The sequence below is a fragment of the Carassius carassius genome, chromosome 24 (genome assembly GCF_963082965.1).
Source record: "Carassius carassius chromosome 24, fCarCar2.1, whole genome shotgun sequence".
In the NCBI taxonomy this organism is placed as follows: domain Eukaryota; kingdom Metazoa; phylum Chordata; class Actinopteri; order Cypriniformes; family Cyprinidae; genus Carassius; species Carassius carassius.
This window is the reverse complement of record NC_081778.1, coordinates 5,698,730-5,717,252: the sequence shown is the minus strand read 5'-3', so window position 1 is coordinate 5,717,252 and position 18,523 is coordinate 5,698,730. Positions and strand designations below refer to the sequence as shown.

Sequence of the window (18,523 nt, the reverse complement as noted above, 5' to 3'; positions counted from 1 at the left end):
CAGGAGTTACAAGATTTGGAAAAAGAGATTAAAGAGCTGGAAAATGAAGTATATCATAGTGATTCGATATGAGCAGATAAACATAAACAGCTATTAATGCTTCGATCTAAATATAATACACTTTCTGCAAATAAAACTGTAGCTAAGTTATTAAAGCTGAAACAAACATTTTATGATCAAGGCGAAAAGACAGGTAAAGTGTTGGCATGGCAAATTAAAAAACAGCAAATGGAGAGGGCGGTAGATTCGATTGAAGAGTCAGATGGTAATATCATTGTTGAACCACAAGAAATTAATAATTCATTTAGATCATATTATATGAAACTGTATAATTCTGAATGTATTTCGGGTTCAGAAATACAAAAAACTTTTTTGGATAATTTGGAGTTACCTAGTATACCAGAAGAACATAAAGATGAAATAGGAAAAGACATTAGTTTACAAGAGGTGGTAGAGGCAATCGATCTGATGAAAGCGGGTAAGGCGGCGGGACCTGATGGTCTCACCATAGATATATATAAAAAATTTAAAGATAAATTAGTAAGACCTATGTTAGACATGCTAGTAGAAGCCTTTGCGGAGAATAAACTTCCTATGTCTTTGAATGAAGCTATAATTATTTTATTGCCTAAATCAGGAAAACACTAAATGTGAAAATTTTCGACCTATAAGTTTACTCAATTCAGACAGTAAAATCCTGAGCAAAATATTGGCAAGAAGATTAGAAACTGTAGCACCTTACGTCATAGGGATGGATCAGAATGGTTTTATGATAAATAGGCAAGGATGCCATAACGTAAGAAGAGTGCTAAATATTCTGCATCAAAAAAAGGGGGAAAAAGATACTGCATTACTAGCACTAGATGCAGAAAAGGCATTCGACAGGGTGGAATGGGATTTTCTGTTCGATGTTTTAATTCGGTTTGGATTGGGAGAAAAATACTGCAAATGGGTTAAATTGTTATACCAGAATCCTTCGACAGAGGTCTTAACTAATAACTGTATATCAAAATCATTTAATATTTCTAGGGGATGTAGACAGGGATCGCCTCTTTCCCCTCTCCTGTTTCTGATGGCTATTGAACCCTAGGCAATTGCCATCAGAAAAGAAAGGGATATAAAAGGTATAGAAATGTTTGGCAGTGAACATAAAATAGCGCTATTTGGTGACGACGTTATCTTATTTTTAAAGAAATTGGACTCAACCATTCCGGCTTTAATTCAAATTATAGAGACATTTGGGAAAATCTCAGGGTATCGGATCAATAATTCAAAATCTTCAGTTATGTTGCCGAATGAAGAAGAAAGGAAAAGTCCTATCAGTAAGGTAGATATGTTTAATAATGTGGAAATTTTCACATATTTGGGAATTAAAATTACTCCAAAACTGGAAGACATAGTAACAAAAAATTATAATTCAATTTTTGAAAATGCAGTGACGCTGGTTGAAAGATGGGCTTCTTTACCGTTGTCTTTAATAGGAAGAATTAATATTTTAAAAATGAATATTTTACCTAAATTTTTGTACCTATTTCAGAATATTCCGATTACACCTCCTAGTAATCTGTTTTCTAGACTTAAAAAGTTAATTATTGAATTCATATGGAACAATAGAAGATCCAGAATTAGATTATCTCTTTTATATTTGCCATTTGATAGGGGTGGGCTTCAATGCCCTAATTTTAAATGGTATTATACTGCTGCCCAGTTAAGATCTATTATGTTTTTCTTCTCAACATCTAATGAACAACCTGTATGGGTAGAAATGGAAAAAAACTCTATTCCGAATAAAATACCCTTGGAATCATATTTTTATATGATTTAAATCGTAAAATTTTACAGAAAATGAAGGGTGAGGTTACGAATCCAATGGTTTTAAATATGTTAAGGGTATGGCATGAGACGCAGAGATATTTGAATATCTCCTATACAAGTGAGATATCTCGCTACTGTCCAATATGGGGAAATCCTAAGTTTAGTCCCGGAAAAGTAGATATAGGTTTTAAGACATGGGCAGAAAAAGGTATTAAAAGTATAAAAGATTTATATAAGGAAGACAATCTTATGTCATTTCAAGAATTGAGTAATACATTTGATATACCTAAAAGTCATTTTTTTTAGGTACTTACAGATAAGAAGTTTCATTTTATCATTTCCAAAAAGTACTGGAAATATACCACCATTATCAGTTTTGGAAAGAGTAGTCACCAAAGATTGTTATGATAAGGGTCGAATTACACTTCTGTATAATATGTTGGTAGAGGGCTCCCCGGAGTCTTCTAGCTCTCGTTTAGGAGCATGGAGTAAGGATCTTAATGAGGAGATCACACCAGATGAATGGAGTGAGATCTGTCAAGATGCTCAAGTACAAACAGTCAATACAAGATTAAAGTTGTTACAATATAATTGGCTTATGCGAGTATACATAACTCCAGTATTATCAAACAAATTTAATGAAAATATACCAGATACATGTCCCAAGTGTAATGTTTGTAAAGGCACCTATTACCACGGTATATGGGAATGCGAAGAAATATCGAAATTCTGGAAAGAAGTGCATATTATGATTGGTAAAGTAATAAATGTAAGTCTTCCTTTTGGACCAAAGATTTTTCTAATGCATTTGTATCCTAAGCTTAAGTCAAAGGAATGTATCTTTATTTCTATGTGTATCTTACAAGCTAAACGCCTCATTGCATTACAATGGAAAAATCTAGAACCACCCAGCATAAAAAGGTGGCTCAGGGAGATGGTACTGAATATGTCAATGGAGAAAATAACATATATTATTAAAGGAAAGGGTAAGACTTTTGAAGATGTTTGGAATCCCTTTAGATCCTTCATAGAGAAGGAGGATAGTGGCATGTTTAAGGAGACAATTGAAGATATGTGAGATTATAGGATGTATTTGTATTAGGAGGCCTTAATAGTTTGTGTTTATTTTTTTATTTTTATTATTATTATTATTTTTTTTGTGTGTGTGTTTTAATTCATTAGTCTTGTGGATGTGAGTCCTGTACAAATTGAGATATGCTAAGTTGTAATGATGCGAAGACATTAATATGTGTCTATACTGCATTTTGTATTTTTGTTCCTGGTGAGTGTGTAATATATGTTGTTAAAAAAGTTAATAAATATATATATATATATATAAAAAAAAAAAATCTGCCTTAAAGGGCTAAAGCATTTAAAGTTTCAGAAGACAAAGCTGCAGGGCTGCGCTTATGATAAACACAGTGTTATTTTGCGTTTGGTGTGGATGCTACTACAGTTAACGTTACAGTTATTTTTATAGTTCCGTTCTTAGTGTTAATGGTGCTTAATTGATGTTGTAAATGTTGGTGGGTCATGCATCCTTAACTTCCGGACATCAATGAAATCAATGTTTGCATTCCAGCTCCAATCAAAGCTCTTTCTCCAACTCTTGAGGAAGTTTTCAGTTCTGAAAGTATTCATAGTACATCATGTTATTTATTTATTTTTTGTATGTTTGTTTTTATCTCCAAAGATCTCACAAGTGACATGACCCTTTAAAACAAATTATATATACTCCGCTTCTTGTATACCTTATTTTTGTACTTGTTCCATCGAAATGTACCAATCACACACACTGCAGCGATGGCATGGTTTCCAGGACAGCGATTCATTCTACTCCTACACGAACTAGTGTTCAAGTTGTTCACAGTCTGTGCCCAGAGCACCCTTAACACTTTCATTCTGATGGTTTTGCAGCATTTCTTCGCACTGCCTGTGAGCAGAACCAATATCAGCGGGGAGCCAGCAATTCACTTGACCACGTTTCCTTCTCTCTAGCGCAGGGAACAAAAGCACATTTCATTCGGCATGCTAAATATATCTGGAGATATTATGATGATATAATCAAATGAGTGAAAGTGGATAAATGTTGTCTTTACAGGACATATGGCGAGTGCATGGCGCTAAGTAACAGCTCTAAAACTGTAGGAGATCTGACCACCTGTACGTGGGGGGAGGAGAGAGTCCACAGTGAGTCCGATAGATCCTGACAGTCTAATTAACTCTGTGGATGAAGGGCCCTCGGCCATATGTGCTGACTGGGTGAGCTGGGAACACAGCAGAAACTTACCCGTGACTTTAAACACACTAATTGGACCAACATAGCCCCCAGCAATCATTTCACAGCAACATCTAAATACCTGTACCATTTCACTTGGATTTCTTGACTGTCCTGGTTTTAAAAAGCTGAGAGTAAAAAATGCACAGTGCTCAGCAGAAAGGCAGCAAGAGCCTTGCTTAACTTCAAGTCTGTGTTTATGCGTGCACATTATTGTTGAAGCTGCCACAATAATTAAATTCACAGTGCTGGTAATAGAAAGCTAAAAGATATCATTGTCATTTGCACGCTATCCTTTTAATTACTTTTTGGTTCCATTTCATTCCATTTGAACTGACAGCATGATCAAGTTTGAATTGTTAGTTTTAGCAAACGGCTTATCTGCCCGCCTCGAGCACAAAATTACCCGCTCCAGAGATACAAACACAACACACACACATAAACACACACACACAATAAGCTCAAGCACTTGTATTCAAACAACACCTCGTGCACCTACGAGCAAAAGGATCTGGAAAATGACAGGTGCAGCACCAGCAAATAGGAGGGCCATTTATTTCTCTTATCCTGCTGGAGGAGCTACAGAGAAACATAGAGGTTAAGAAAAAGGATGAAGGAAGAATGAGAATTGTCAATTGTCCCATAAGTCAACATGTGAGCGAATGCAGGGGGTTTGTCCCAAACACTCTAAGCACAACTGTCCATTAAACTGAAAGCACTCTCCTTCTGTTTGTATCTGAACTCTCCTTAAGAACCTTAAGCTCCGCCCATTAAAAACTGATCTCTAACGCAATACCAGGAATCATGGGGGATTAATCAGCGATGTTTCTCCGTTTCAGTGTGTACTATGAGCAGACTGCAAACTCCAGAGCAGAGACGTTTACCATTCCACACAGCTAATGAAGAAAACACTTATAATTTGATTCATGCTCGTAACCTGACTCACATCACATCACTCACATAACTGCAAATATAGTCGCAAGAAATAATAATTGGTGTCTGAGCACAAACAGCTCATGCAGATGAGGAGATGATACAATCTCCAAGTATTTTTCCAAATATTAGGAATCAATACGGATATTGTAAATTATGGTTTGATGAAGCTCACAAAAATACATGCTAGTTCCAAAAGAGAGAACTGCCTTCACAAAGTCAGGAAATATTTAGCCATTTGCACTGATGTAAAATTAATAATCTAATATTATATAATATTACATAATGCTATTATTTTAAGTGCCATGCAGAAGACTGGTTTGCGAGCACTGTTATTTCCTTCAGAAATGTAAATCTAGTTATTATTTTCCATTTTAAGCATTTGACACTGGATATTCATTACAAAAGCATTTTGTACTCAATTGTTAGTACTTTTATTTGAGAGCATATATATGAAAATGAAGTAAACGACAGCACAGCTGCACAAAATTAAGACATTTATATATATATTCACAAAGAGCATCTGTGTTAATTTTGGTTTTCACAGCATTACTGGGAATAACAAGCTGGAGATAAAACATACAATTTGCAAACAATGACATTTGAAAGTCAACTATCATAAAAAATGTACTGCAGTCAAATGAAAAAGAATACATCATTACACAGTCAAGGTTAGAATCATAATGGTTTATGCATCACAAGATATAAGGAGGATTTGTAGTACTTGCCATAGTAAAATCTGTGTTAAGTAATAATGCCACATATCTCTTTTAGTCTTTCTCTATGGAGCACAGCATTTGCTTACATCGCTTCTTATTATTTTAGTGAATTTCTTGCAATAATCAAAGAGAGAAAATGTATTAAATCCCAACATCTACTAAAATTAGAGCTAAAATGCTAATTTATTTCTATTTATTTCTAACATCGTCATGTTATTAAAATGTTAGTGGGTGATACAAATACCAGTGTAATGTTGTAATATATGTGATAGCACAGGAGAAATAAATAAATGGGTACATAAACAATCATGGGCTAAAATGTCCATATCGTTAGTAATAACTGAAATAAAAACAACTTTCTTAATTATAATTAAATATTATTCAATTTGGTAAACACAGCTTCGAGCTTTCATGTAATTATTCAAGTAAACAAAATAATTAAAAGCAATGAGGGGTTTTCTTTTTCTAGTCAATGTTGTTTGTTTATGCAAATGATAGAAATGCAAAACCAGATATTTTGGTATGCACAGATTTGCAAACCCTTTTGTGTAAATGAACAGCCAAAACGCATAAAAGGTTTTCTATTTTTAGTTGAAAATTGTGTTGGTATACATGGTGTAAATACATTTATTTATTTTTTTCATTAAATAATACTAATGTTCAATTTTCATTAAAGTTTAATTTAAATTTAAATTGAATTTATTTATAAATAATCTGACAAGTTAAATTTAAATATTTTACCTACGGACTTTTGCTGAACAATCTTAAGGTGAAACAAACGGCATTACATGTCATCGCTCTGAAACAACGTTCTGTATGTTCTTCCCTTGTGCTGATGTAGAGAAGTGCGGATGTGTTTTGATTTTCTCTCATTGCGGAGGCAGCTCTCGTATATTTCTTCACAGAAATTAGAAACGCTTTTACCGTGCGAGTACAGCAAACAGCAGTGCTTGAGATTCATCAGTCAAAAGGCTTCCTAATAAATTCCCCACTTTTAATGTTTCACACGTTGAGCGGCCGTGTCTCTGTTGCCCATTACGGCTTTCAATAAATGACAATCGTGCAGCACTTAAAAAAAAAACCAGACAAGTTTTCAGGCCTGCTGCTCAAAAGACCCTAATAGCACATAAAGATGTATTAGTCGTTTTGTGCCGCTGTTTTCTAAAAGGAAAGCACTTTGTTTCTGAGTTGCGGAGGCTTTAATTAATGAATAGAGGCACTTCTCCACTCCCACTAATTCACACCGCTTATATCAATCTCTGTCGCTCGCTCCAGAGGCGAAGAGTGATCCGTTCACCCTGCAGACATGAGGCGATTATGATGAAACACGTGTGAAACCGTACTAGTTCTGTGCTTGATGTTTACTTTACCTGTGATTTATAGTTCTGTAGTCTCTTAAAGAACGAAAACACAAACAAAAGGAAAAAAATGCAAAAAGAATACATAGCCAAATTTAGGACAAAAGGTGCATCATTGATTATGCCGTGAAGCTTGGCGCTTTAATTAATGGTTACCTGAAAGAGAGGAAACACAACGCTGGAAATGAGCCCCACGGGGACCAGAAAATAAATCTGTGCTGTCCATTTTTATTTTTACCCTCTTCTGCTGGCTCTTCTTCACACAGAATCACACAGACACAATTCCTCAGTGCAGCAGGATCAGTTCAAGCTGATTCCAGATCACGTCCTCTGCGTTATCCACACATGAAATGAGCCATGATCTGAGATCTTGTGACGTGATAACAACGGAGATGGGACATTTCATCTGCTTTCACTTTTCAACCACTGCTTGGGTTCCTTCAAGTGGCCGACAGGGGGCAAGTCAAGCTAATTTTTGTCTCCGTTAGGGCTGCTTTTAAACACTCCTTCAGAGCAGTTATTACGCTTGACACCAGTGGCAGCCACTAAAAGCTGCAGCTTCCAGCGACGTCTGCTCTTCCTATGGAGTGTATGTCGATCACACACAAACACCTGCAGGCCATTTAGTGGACTTGGAAACAAACAGGAAGACAAACGTAAATGTCTGAAAATGGAAAAGATGCTTCTGTCTGTGAAGATTAAAATGCTGAGAGCTTTGATAGATTCATTCAGATCTACAGTATTTTGTATTATATTCCAAATAATGTGTTCGGAAGAGGAAAGCCTTGCTGAAAAGACATGATTTCAAGTGAAAATGAAATGTTTTTTAATGAAACATTTGTAAGCATATGTTTGTCCTTCCGATAATGGATTGTTCATTTGTTTTTCGAAGCATACTTGTGACAAAACAGACAAGGTCATTGTGTCACCACAGATGAGTCATTCTCCATCTCTGTGAAACTGCACCTGTCACAAAAGCAGGTGGTGGAACATTGTGATTCTGTGCATCGTAGTTTTCTTTTGGTGACTTATTTTTTAATTTGGGGCCAAAATAAAAATATAGTACAATTTAACTAGAAGAATCAACCCAATATGATGGGTTAAACTTGCTGGGAGTATGCTGTCCTATATTTAAAAAGCAGCTGGGCCCAACTCAAATTGGAAATTATTCATATTAACCTAAATAACATATTACCACCCTTCTTACTTATACAGCTTTTAGACTATAGGCTCCCAGTATTTTGAGGTTAGCCAATCATCTCACTCTAAACATCTTAAAAGGTAAACTAGCAAAAGCAACCCATTTGATTGTAAAAGTAAGAGAGATGGTGAACGAAGTTTTGTCTGTATTTGGGTCAAAAACCCTTGACTAACATTATTAGTGGGGAAAAAAAGTGTATATTAAAAACTGACTGATGAATTAAAGCCCACTAACAGCTGAGCCTCACATAACAATAAAGACAACAAAGAACAACCCAGCAGCATGACCAATCAATCTGATTAAACTCAAGACTTCACCCTTGTCGATCTTGTGAATTTGAACATACCTTGTAGCTCAGGCATGACCACACGGCTGTCATACTGACTGACACACTGATGACTGTAATTAAAGAGACCCACAGTAAAGTCTGTATGCTTTTGAATAAGCCATGGTTATCATGTCCTCTAGCTCGGCGAGGAGGTTGTTGTGCACTTTCCAGTCAAAATCAAGCTAAACTATGTGCTAAAGTTGGTCTTTGTAGAACTCTCTGATCTGGACTCCTGTAAGTAAGGAAAGGCTTTTACAAGCCAGTCAGGTTTGGATGGACATCATCTCTTTAGTGAGGATGTGAAAAGTACTGTTTCTTTGAAATAAAGTCACTGAAAAAACATCTGGTACCCAAGTGCTGTAAGCATGGTCGAATCACATGCGCTCTGAACATGACAGTTGTGACAACAATATCTGTTTCCACCAAATATAAATTCTGCTTATAATAATAATAATAATAATTCCTTACATTTATATAGCGCTTTTCAAGGCACTCAGAGCGCTTTACATTGTCAGGGGGGTATCTCCTCATCCACCACCAGTGTGCAGCATCCACCTGGATGATGCGACGGCAGCCATAGTGCGCCAGAACGCCCACCACACACCAGCTTACTGGTGGAGAGGAGACAGAGTGATGAAGCCAATCAGCAGATATGGGGATTGTTAGGAGCCCATGATGGTCAGAGGCCAATGGGCGAATTTAGCCAGGATGCCGAGGCCACACCTCTACTCTTTTCAATTCAGGAGAAGCAGAAATACTTGTTTTCCTATTGTTTTTTCATTGAGTTGGCTAGTAAGTCATGGATGAAATGTCACTGATGGTAATAACTGGAGGTGTATTGGATGCTAAAGGAGGGAAGTGTTCAGACTGCTCTTTTCCATAAAATGAACTGTACTTCATTCTAAAAAGATTTAAAAAGTACTATAAAATTGTTTTAAAATGCACATTTAACTTCCAAGCTACTTTTCCAGGTCCTCTGAAGTCATACAATAGCACTGTATGAGGACCAGATGGAAATGTATGCCAATATTCATTGAATTGTGGAATAAATGGGAAATTATGCTGATATAGGGACAGTCTAGGTTTGAGCAATAGGAGCAAAAATCTATGACAAGATATTCCTAAATATGGTTCCTATGATGGCAAATAAGAAAGATTTAATATGCTAATATACAAACATTGGACAACAGAAGATTGGAAAAAGGTTCCCTAGCCTGATAAATTCTGCTGCAAGATTCGGATGGTAGAGTCAGAATTTGACGTACACAACATGAAAGCATGGATCCCTGATTTGTATCAATGGTTCAGACATGTGGTGGGGATTTATTGGAGTGGGGGATATTTCCGTTTAATCGTTTAAACGCCACAGCCTACCTGAGTATTGTTGCTGACCGTGTCCATCAAAATTGTACCCATGATATTTGTACCAGTTTATAATTTTAATTGGAACATCTTCCATCAGTGCAAAGCGTTTTGAGCTGCTATGTAGCCAGCTGGCTTAAGACAAATTAAGACAGCCCTCCACTCCAACATAACCCACTGCTGCAAAACCATCATATGCTGCATCCGACATCATGTGGAGGAGATTTAAGGCATAATGCCATCAATCAATATAAATACGAGAAATGAGTGTGATTAGTTGAGAAGAGCTCATGGAGTGTGAACACAAGCATTGATAAATGTCAACAGCTGTAAATAGCAACCACTGACCTCGTCCAGCTCTGAGATGAGCACGGGTTTCTCCTCAAAGCCAATGGGCATGGGCTCGTTGGGGGGGATCTCAACCTCCTCGTACATCTTATTATTCTCTCTTCTGATACCCTCAGGCAGCAGCATCTGCCGGCACAGCGTAGAGAACATAATTAGACAAAAACACATACAATTAAACCTTCGTCATGCATTAGCTCACGGCAACCGTCTCCAACCAAACAGTGAAGACCAACGTTAAGGGCTGTGGCCAGCAGTGTGCTTTATTACAGCAGAGATGAACTGAAACAATCTTCACAAATGTGCTTTAGTTGTAAAATAGCAGTCATAATCCAACTAGCACATTCCTTTGAGTAGTGGAAAGCAGTGGGTTGAGCTGCAGTTGCTATACACTCTGTAATGAAAATCATTTATAGAAATAGGAGAATAAATATCTTATTTTAGCACGCTGCATTTCCTCCAGCTCCTATAATTGCAACAGATTTTCACCAAACTGAGAGCATATGCCGAATGAATGTGTCATATTCAGCTGCTGATCACAGAAGACAACTCCACACGTCATCATATCTGGCAATGCTTCTCATCTTAGTCACATATTGTTCAGAGCTAAAACTGTTTTGTCACTGTGAGCATTCAAATAGTACTCAATTAGTATTAGTGATGCTCAAAAGTTTAGGGCAGGTAAGAATTTTTTTTTTTTATGTTTTTGAACAAAGCCTCTAAAGCTTACCAAGGATGCATTTATTTGATCAAAATACAGTAAAACAGCTCATTTAATTTCTAAAATTAAATCTTAAATAATAAGTATTTTAAAATGTTATTTATTCTTGTGATGTAACGCTGAATTTTCAGCATAATAGAAAGTGTCTTATAATTATTCATATTATTAATGTTGAAAACAGTTGTGCTGCTTATACATTTTTGTTATAAAAAAGCTCTAGATCGCCCTGGCTCTAAACCACCTGTTCCTCCCCACCCGCAGGAAAAAGATGAGGCCCAAATGAATTCATTTCAATCGCTGGAAGATGGCCTACAGCAGGAATTTTAATTAAGTCTTCATAAAAACTGGATTAAAAACAAAGGCTGTAGGTAATCTAGTGTGTGATGATGTGATATAATTGAGCAGATTGGCATGATGCTGAGTAAACAAAGCACTAGGGAGAGATTTTGTATTTAAGAGAGGAGATTTATTTTTCCTCTGTGTCTTACACATATAAGAGTCAGATTAGTGGCGTGTGTGTGAGCAGCGGGCGAGATTTTACCTTGGCTCCTCCGACGAATGCTGAAGTCTTGATGGCTTCGGCATGAGAATCATAAACGTGAGGGTAACGGATGCGTTCATACTCTCTGTGCCGTCCTAACACTGGAGAACGGCGTGCAGTCAGCAAGGCCTGCTCCCTACATGAAAACACAGAGTGTCACATCTTCACAAAATTCACAAACAATAGAAATCACCATCAAATGCAGAGCACCATTTTGTCTAGCACTGAGGAAAATATGACAGCACATGCATCTGCTAAAACGGACTAATAACATGTTCTGAGCAGTTTAAAATATTCATCTGTTTTTGAAAGGTATGTTACAAATCACACTAAACCCCTAAAAAAAAAAAAAGTGCCCATGGGACACTAAGCACATACTGGAGACAAAATGATTAAAGTTTTCTCAAAACTGTAAGGCATGGAATTCATATTAACCCATTGAATTTAATGTAAAATTGGTTTCTACCTGTGTAAGTAGGTGGTCCTCAGCCACAATAAATTGGCTGATACAGTATTGTATTATAATAACAATTATAATACTGTATATTTTACTATGTAAATTATATAATTTAAGCATTAAATATAAAATTAAGTTAATTTAAGACAATTTAAACTGGAGTTACTTTATGCTTATTTAGCATTTATTGATAAATAATAATTAGCTAATTAATATTAATTAGTTGTACATTATATTTAGTTGTTGGTAACAGAGATGCAGAAATGGAAAGACTCAAATAAATTAGATAAATAAAAAGAAAGAATGCTAGTCTTTCGTCATGTTTCAATATTCATGTCCACTAAATATGAAAAAGTGGAAATACTTTATTAATAGAGACATTCAACTTGGCTTAAAACAAAATATAGAAGAAAGCCTTTTTTTTGCCATTTTAAAGGTTTAAATGCAAATGTATTTCTTTAAGAAGATAAGTTGAATCATTTGGATTCATTATTTTGTCTTATTATGTTTGCCCATATTTTAATAATTTAGCATGATTAATATTAAGTGCGACCACCGAAAAGCAGCACTTGAAGACAAATGTTAAATGAGTAAAATATATGCATTAAACAGAAAAAAATGATAAATAAATAATACTCGGACAAATAACACGTTAATTTTAAAGCCCTAAAATACAGTATATATTATTTGTATATAAATAACATATAAATTGTCAAAATGAAGGTGTTAACCCTTTCGAGTCGATTAGCTAATGCGTATACGTGTTACGAGTCATTTTCTCCTGATAAATCCGAAAATAAATTAAATTACACTTTCAGTTTTAATCGTACAGATAAGAGCAATACATCAATCGAATCTGTAAAGGGTCTACTTTATTTTGTTTACAGACATAACAACAAAACTTTGTGCACTTACAAAATAAAGATAAGAAACAAGGTGTGGTGTCTGCAGCCTTTGTCTGCGCTGATCTCCATTTACAAACACGTCATTAAAATGAACTGTAACTTCGTGAATACTCAACAAAGAGACATGAGCGAGATATCTATAGAAAGCTTGACAAGTCTACTTTTAAACTAAACAAGGGCTGCTGAAAACAAATATTCTGTGATAAAGTAATCCATATGAAAGCAATGCGATGTCCGTCTTTGACGTCTCCCTTCATTATATCTAATGTGACCACGCCCCTGCGAAATATGTGATGTGGATTACCTCAGGATTTGAGATTTTTATTTGACAGTGAAAAAATAACAGACAATAACAGGCAGAATATACAATGTATTTAAAAAAAAAACACTACTATACGTTTACCCGCGGGATTTTGCGGGTGGGAGCGGGATGAAACTTGATTGTTTGCGGGCGGGAGCGGGAGGAAATAACAAATATTTTTTGCGGCAGCGGGCAGGAGCGGGACAAAACCTTGAGGGAGCGGGACGGAAAAATCCCTCCCACGCAGGTCTCTAGCTTGCGGCTGGGGCTCGCTCTCTCTCTCCCTCCCTCCCTCTGTCTTTCTCTCTTTCTCTCCCTCTCTCTCTCGCGCTCTCCACGAATCACATTCGTCAAGGGCTGAGGAGCAGCTGGCCCATACAGTTAATGAATAAGGGATCAACTACGACCTGCAATGTGACTATCGTGGATTTGTACATCGCGATATCGATGCTTAAACGACACATCGTGAAATGATTGTGTTTCCAAATGCAATGATAATTACGGAGCGGATATTTTTGGAAATATCAACACTGAATTGTCTCTCCAGAAAGCACTTTGTAATATCAGAAATCTTCAGCACACAGAACTGCTATCTTTCTGAAGGCATAATATCCTCAAATATATTCAAAGTTACTAGCTTGACAACAAATTTAATTAATACCCAAATATCTTATTACTCCAAATAAAATGCTTCCAATCTTACAAAAGAGACATCTGTGTGGCACATTGAGGAAATTCAGGTACGACCGATGAGAGTTTGTCATGGATCCCATTTAAAGCTGGGGTTTTCAGAGTTATTTTTGTTTGGTTGTTGTCTTGCAGTGGGATGATTGAAAGGCTGAGAATGCGAGGAGACGTGTGAGGTATTAACACCTCATCTCTAATCTCTCTCCTCATGCTCTGCCTCATTTGGACGGCAGCATTTTTAATTAAACAGATCATTGCTCTTTTTCATCCTGTGAAATTAAACATTAAGAGAAAATCCCTTCTGCAGAAGCTCCAGATAGCAATTTTATCACGCTTTCTCTCTCTTCCTCTTTTCAATAGGCCACACTCTGATATGTAGAGAGGTGCTTGTTCTCATAATGAAAGAGAAAGACAGACAGACAGACAGAGACAGACAGAGAGACAGACAGAGACAGATGGAGAGACAGACTGAAATACAGATAGAGACAGACACAGAGAGACAGGCAGACAGAGACAGACAGAGAGACAGATGGAGAGACAGTCTGAGATACAGATAGAGAGACAGATGGTGACAGACAGAGAGACAGACAGAGAGAGAGATAGACAGAGATACAGATGGAGACAGAAGGAGAGACAGACAGAGACAGATCGAGACACACAGAGGCAGACGGAGAGACAGACAGAGACAGACAGACAGACAGACAGAGAGAGAGAGACAGAGATACAGCCAGAGACAAAAGAAGAGACAGACGAAGACAGATGGAGAGAAAGACAGAGACAGACGGAGAGACAGACAGAGACCGACACAGAGAGACAGACAGAAAGAGACCGACACAGAGAGACAGAGAGACACACAGAGAGATATACAGACAGAGAGAGACAGAGAGACAGACAGAGATACAGACGGAGACAGACGAAGAGACATACAAAGACAGACGGAGAAACAGACAGAGAGAGACAGACAGAGACACAAATAGAGATACAGACGGAGAGACAGAAACAGACGGAGAGACATACAAAGACAGAGAAACAGACAGAGAGAGACAGGTGCTCACCTCTGCAGTCTGAGCTCCTTGGGGTCAAAATGAAAGGTGTTTTCACAGGTATCCCCTTCATCTCCTCGTTTCTCACGTTTCCTCTCCTTCTTCTCTTCTTTTCTGTAAATCTTCATCATGTGCTTCTCCTGCTCGGACTGGATGGTCACCTGGCAGCCGTATGTGGGCTTGGCGGATTCATCTCTCATCCCTTTAAGCTGTCCTTTAGTTGCCATAAACAAAATAACAACAGGACAAAATGTAGTAATAATAGTAACAAAAATAATAGTTATATATTTCTAGTGTCACTGAAGCTACTGAAAATTCATTTAATCTGGACTGCACTACTCAGAACAAACCATAAATAAGCAAACAAACAAATAAACTATCACTGAAAATCAGGTGGTACTATCAATTATTAATGTGTAACATATATTTTCAAAAACATTGGAACAGAAGATGCATCTGAAACAATAATAAAAAAGATGCATTTACATAGTTTGTGTAATGCTGCTTCTATTAAAGGTCCCATATTGTACACTGTTCTGGAGTTTTGGGACCCACTTTATATTAAGTGGCCTTAACTACTAAGTACTTACATTTTAATTAATAATTTAATACAATGTACTTATTGTGTACATACATGTTTTTACATTGTACTTATATTTAAAAATAACTACATGTAATTGCATCTGTATTTAATTTCTGTAATTACATTTATAATTACACTGTTGACCCATACTTAAACACGTACTTAAACTTACCCATACCTCCAACCCTCTCCTTAACCTTACCCCTATCCCACCTCAATAGCAGCAAAAGTGTTTTACAATACAATATGAACACAATAAGTACATTGTACTTATTTTTTTATGTAAGTACATAGTAGTTAAGGCCACCTAATATAAAGTGGGGCCGTGTTTTGTTTTAGGTTTTGATGTCCTTAAGAAATTAATTTTGCGGTATAATTATCAAAAAAAAAATTTGTACAGCTCCTTTCTCAGGAGGTCTGCTAAGAACAGGTCGATATTAGCCCGTCTAATTTATATTCATGAGCCCCTCTGACTGGCCTGCTGTTTTCTGAGTGATGCACGGCCAGACCAACCTCAGGTAACTAGGGTCAGCCAACGTCACAGCGCTAGCTGGAGGCAGCGAAACAGAGTGGAAACCGAAAGTGGCCCACTCTAACCAGTGCAGATTCGGCTACGTAAGGAGCTTAAAATATCATCTTGTTGTGATGTTGGGAGCCAGAATCGACATAATACAGCCTCAAATTTAAAATTTTATTTCATATCTGCAGCCACTGCCAGACAAACAAACCGATAACAGCTATGGTTACACAAGATAAAATGAGTGGACTGGACAGAAACATTCATCAAAAATGCTTGTGTTTGCAGCACACATTTATTGAAAAGGTTCAATAAAGTATTGTTTTCTGTTGTTATGGATGAGTCTACAGATTTCTTGCCATATGTTTCTTGTATCTCACAATGTCCTGTATCAAAAAATGTCTTTGCATGTGTGTAAAACAACAAACTGACAATTTATATATAATCATTTGCAATTGTAAATACTAGAGGTCGACTGATAGTGGATTTTGCCGATACCGATAGCTACATTGGACCACACTGGCCGATACTGATTAACCGATAGTTTTAAAAATGGATACTGAACAAAAACTAAAATAGTGCTTTATTTAAAAAAAATAAAAAACTGTACTGAACTATATTAGCAGTAGTAATAATAATAATAATAGACGTAATAATAATAATAATAATAATAGTTGTAGTAACAGTAAATGTTGAAATTACCACACTCTAATAGGGTCCTATGAAATCCGTTTTATTTTTTCCTAAATTCCATTTTATTCTTTTCCAAATTCAGTTATTTCCGTTTAAATTTTTCTGGATTCAGTTTTTTTCCATTAAACTTTTCTCCACTCCTTTTTAATAGTTAAAGTTTATTAATCATAAAGCATGTCTATTTAACTAAAATCATGAAACTTATACATTTTCATATCAATTTAATAAAAGTTTAACAAAAATTACATGTTTAGGGCCCTATGAAATTTTTTATCTCACCATATTTTTGTTATTGTTGCCAAATTCTGTTTTAGCATGCCTAATTATTTGAATGCATAAAACAACTTAATTTTTTTTTTTTTTTTTTTTTTTTCTTAAAGAAGCCTAATGATTTTTTCCCTTCAAAGAATCTGCGTGTATTTACATTTTTATTGTTATCAAACCAAGGCTTGAATCATTAATTTAATTTATATTTTAATTACTGAAAATTAAGCAAACCTTTTTTGGCAAAAAAAGGGGATTTTATTATTAAAATTAAAACAGAGAAGAAACATTGTGTGATTATTCCTTAAAAAAATAATGTTTGTTTCATTTTAGTAGTAGTAGTAGACAGACAGAGAGAGAGAGGCTATGTACATTCTCCTGAAAAATAGACTTCAAAACAAACCGGACTTTTATTTTGACAGGTTGCCGTGAATAACTTTACAATTCTGTGCATGTGATATGATGCTTTTGCTCAAATCAAACTGTCAAATGCTTATGAAGTGACTCTCAGTGCAGTTCTGGAGATGTTCTTCATGTTTTTCTCTTCCTCATTTGGTGAGAGGCCAGACGCTGAAATAACCGTGAGCATCATTCCGCGTTACACTGTGAATTCTGTTTTCTATGAATGGATTCCAAGATTCCGTCTGCATTTTCCACATCGCGGAAAACATTAGGCCCTACATATATACCAGCACAATGTATACTCTCACACTTTAACCTGTTAGCCTGCACCAGAACGCATCCTCAGTGTTTACGAATAGATTAAATGAAAATGCACAAATTTAATCTTGACAAACTATATATCATTATAAAGATCTAAGCCTCAAGCATCAACGACAGATCGCTGTTTTTCAATGGAAAGCTTATAAAGACTGTATTTGCTACATTTGTGTAAGCAGTACACATTAAAACATGAAGAATGAAAATGCTGTAGATACCAGATTGGTAATAACGAGTCATAAACACATCCACATCTGTAAATCCTGGTTTAGTTAGAAAGGTAAGGGTCCACTGAATGACATCATGGAGCACGTTTAGTCCAACGAAGCAATAACGTTGTAATATGGATCATAATTCCTTTGTTTACGTTTCAGTTCTTCAGCGACAGAACTGTTTGTGTCCATTATGGAATAACTCACGGTCAGAAACTGCGTCTTGGTAGTAAAAAAACAGCATGGTTTTGCAGCGTACAGTGTCACAAACAGACTGAGACGATCCACAAAGAAAAAAGTGAAAGAAAAGCGGAAAATAGTTTATTAGAATTTTGGCGCTCTCTCCTGACGGCTCGTGACGCGCTCTGACGCACCTGTCAGCTGATGGAGGTGGAACTTATAGCGATCGTCTTTTTTTTTTTCAACAGTTTTTATATATGTAAGAGTGTGTTTTATGTGGAATGTGAATGTATCTGCATGATTACCATCTGTTTGAGTGCAAATCAGCCCAAATCAGCATGCTATTACTGTGTATTCACA

General features: G+C 36.3%; 1 protein-coding gene across 1 annotated transcript in view; it reads right to left on the bottom strand.

Annotated features, from left to right (window-relative positions):
• The window catches only part of ascc3 (activating signal cointegrator 1 complex subunit 3), a 218,019-nt gene that overhangs the window by 133,681 nt on the left and 65,815 nt on the right, over positions 1–18,523 (bottom strand). Inside the window, exons 6-8 of the mRNA XM_059507374.1 lie at positions 15,007–15,208; positions 11,602–11,737; positions 10,343–10,468 (exon numbers count right to left, since the gene is read on the bottom strand). Of these exons, the coding sequence (XP_059363357.1) occupies positions 10,343–10,468; positions 11,602–11,737; positions 15,007–15,208 (464 nt within the window). The remainder of the gene's footprint in view (positions 1–10,342; positions 10,469–11,601; positions 11,738–15,006; positions 15,209–18,523) is intronic.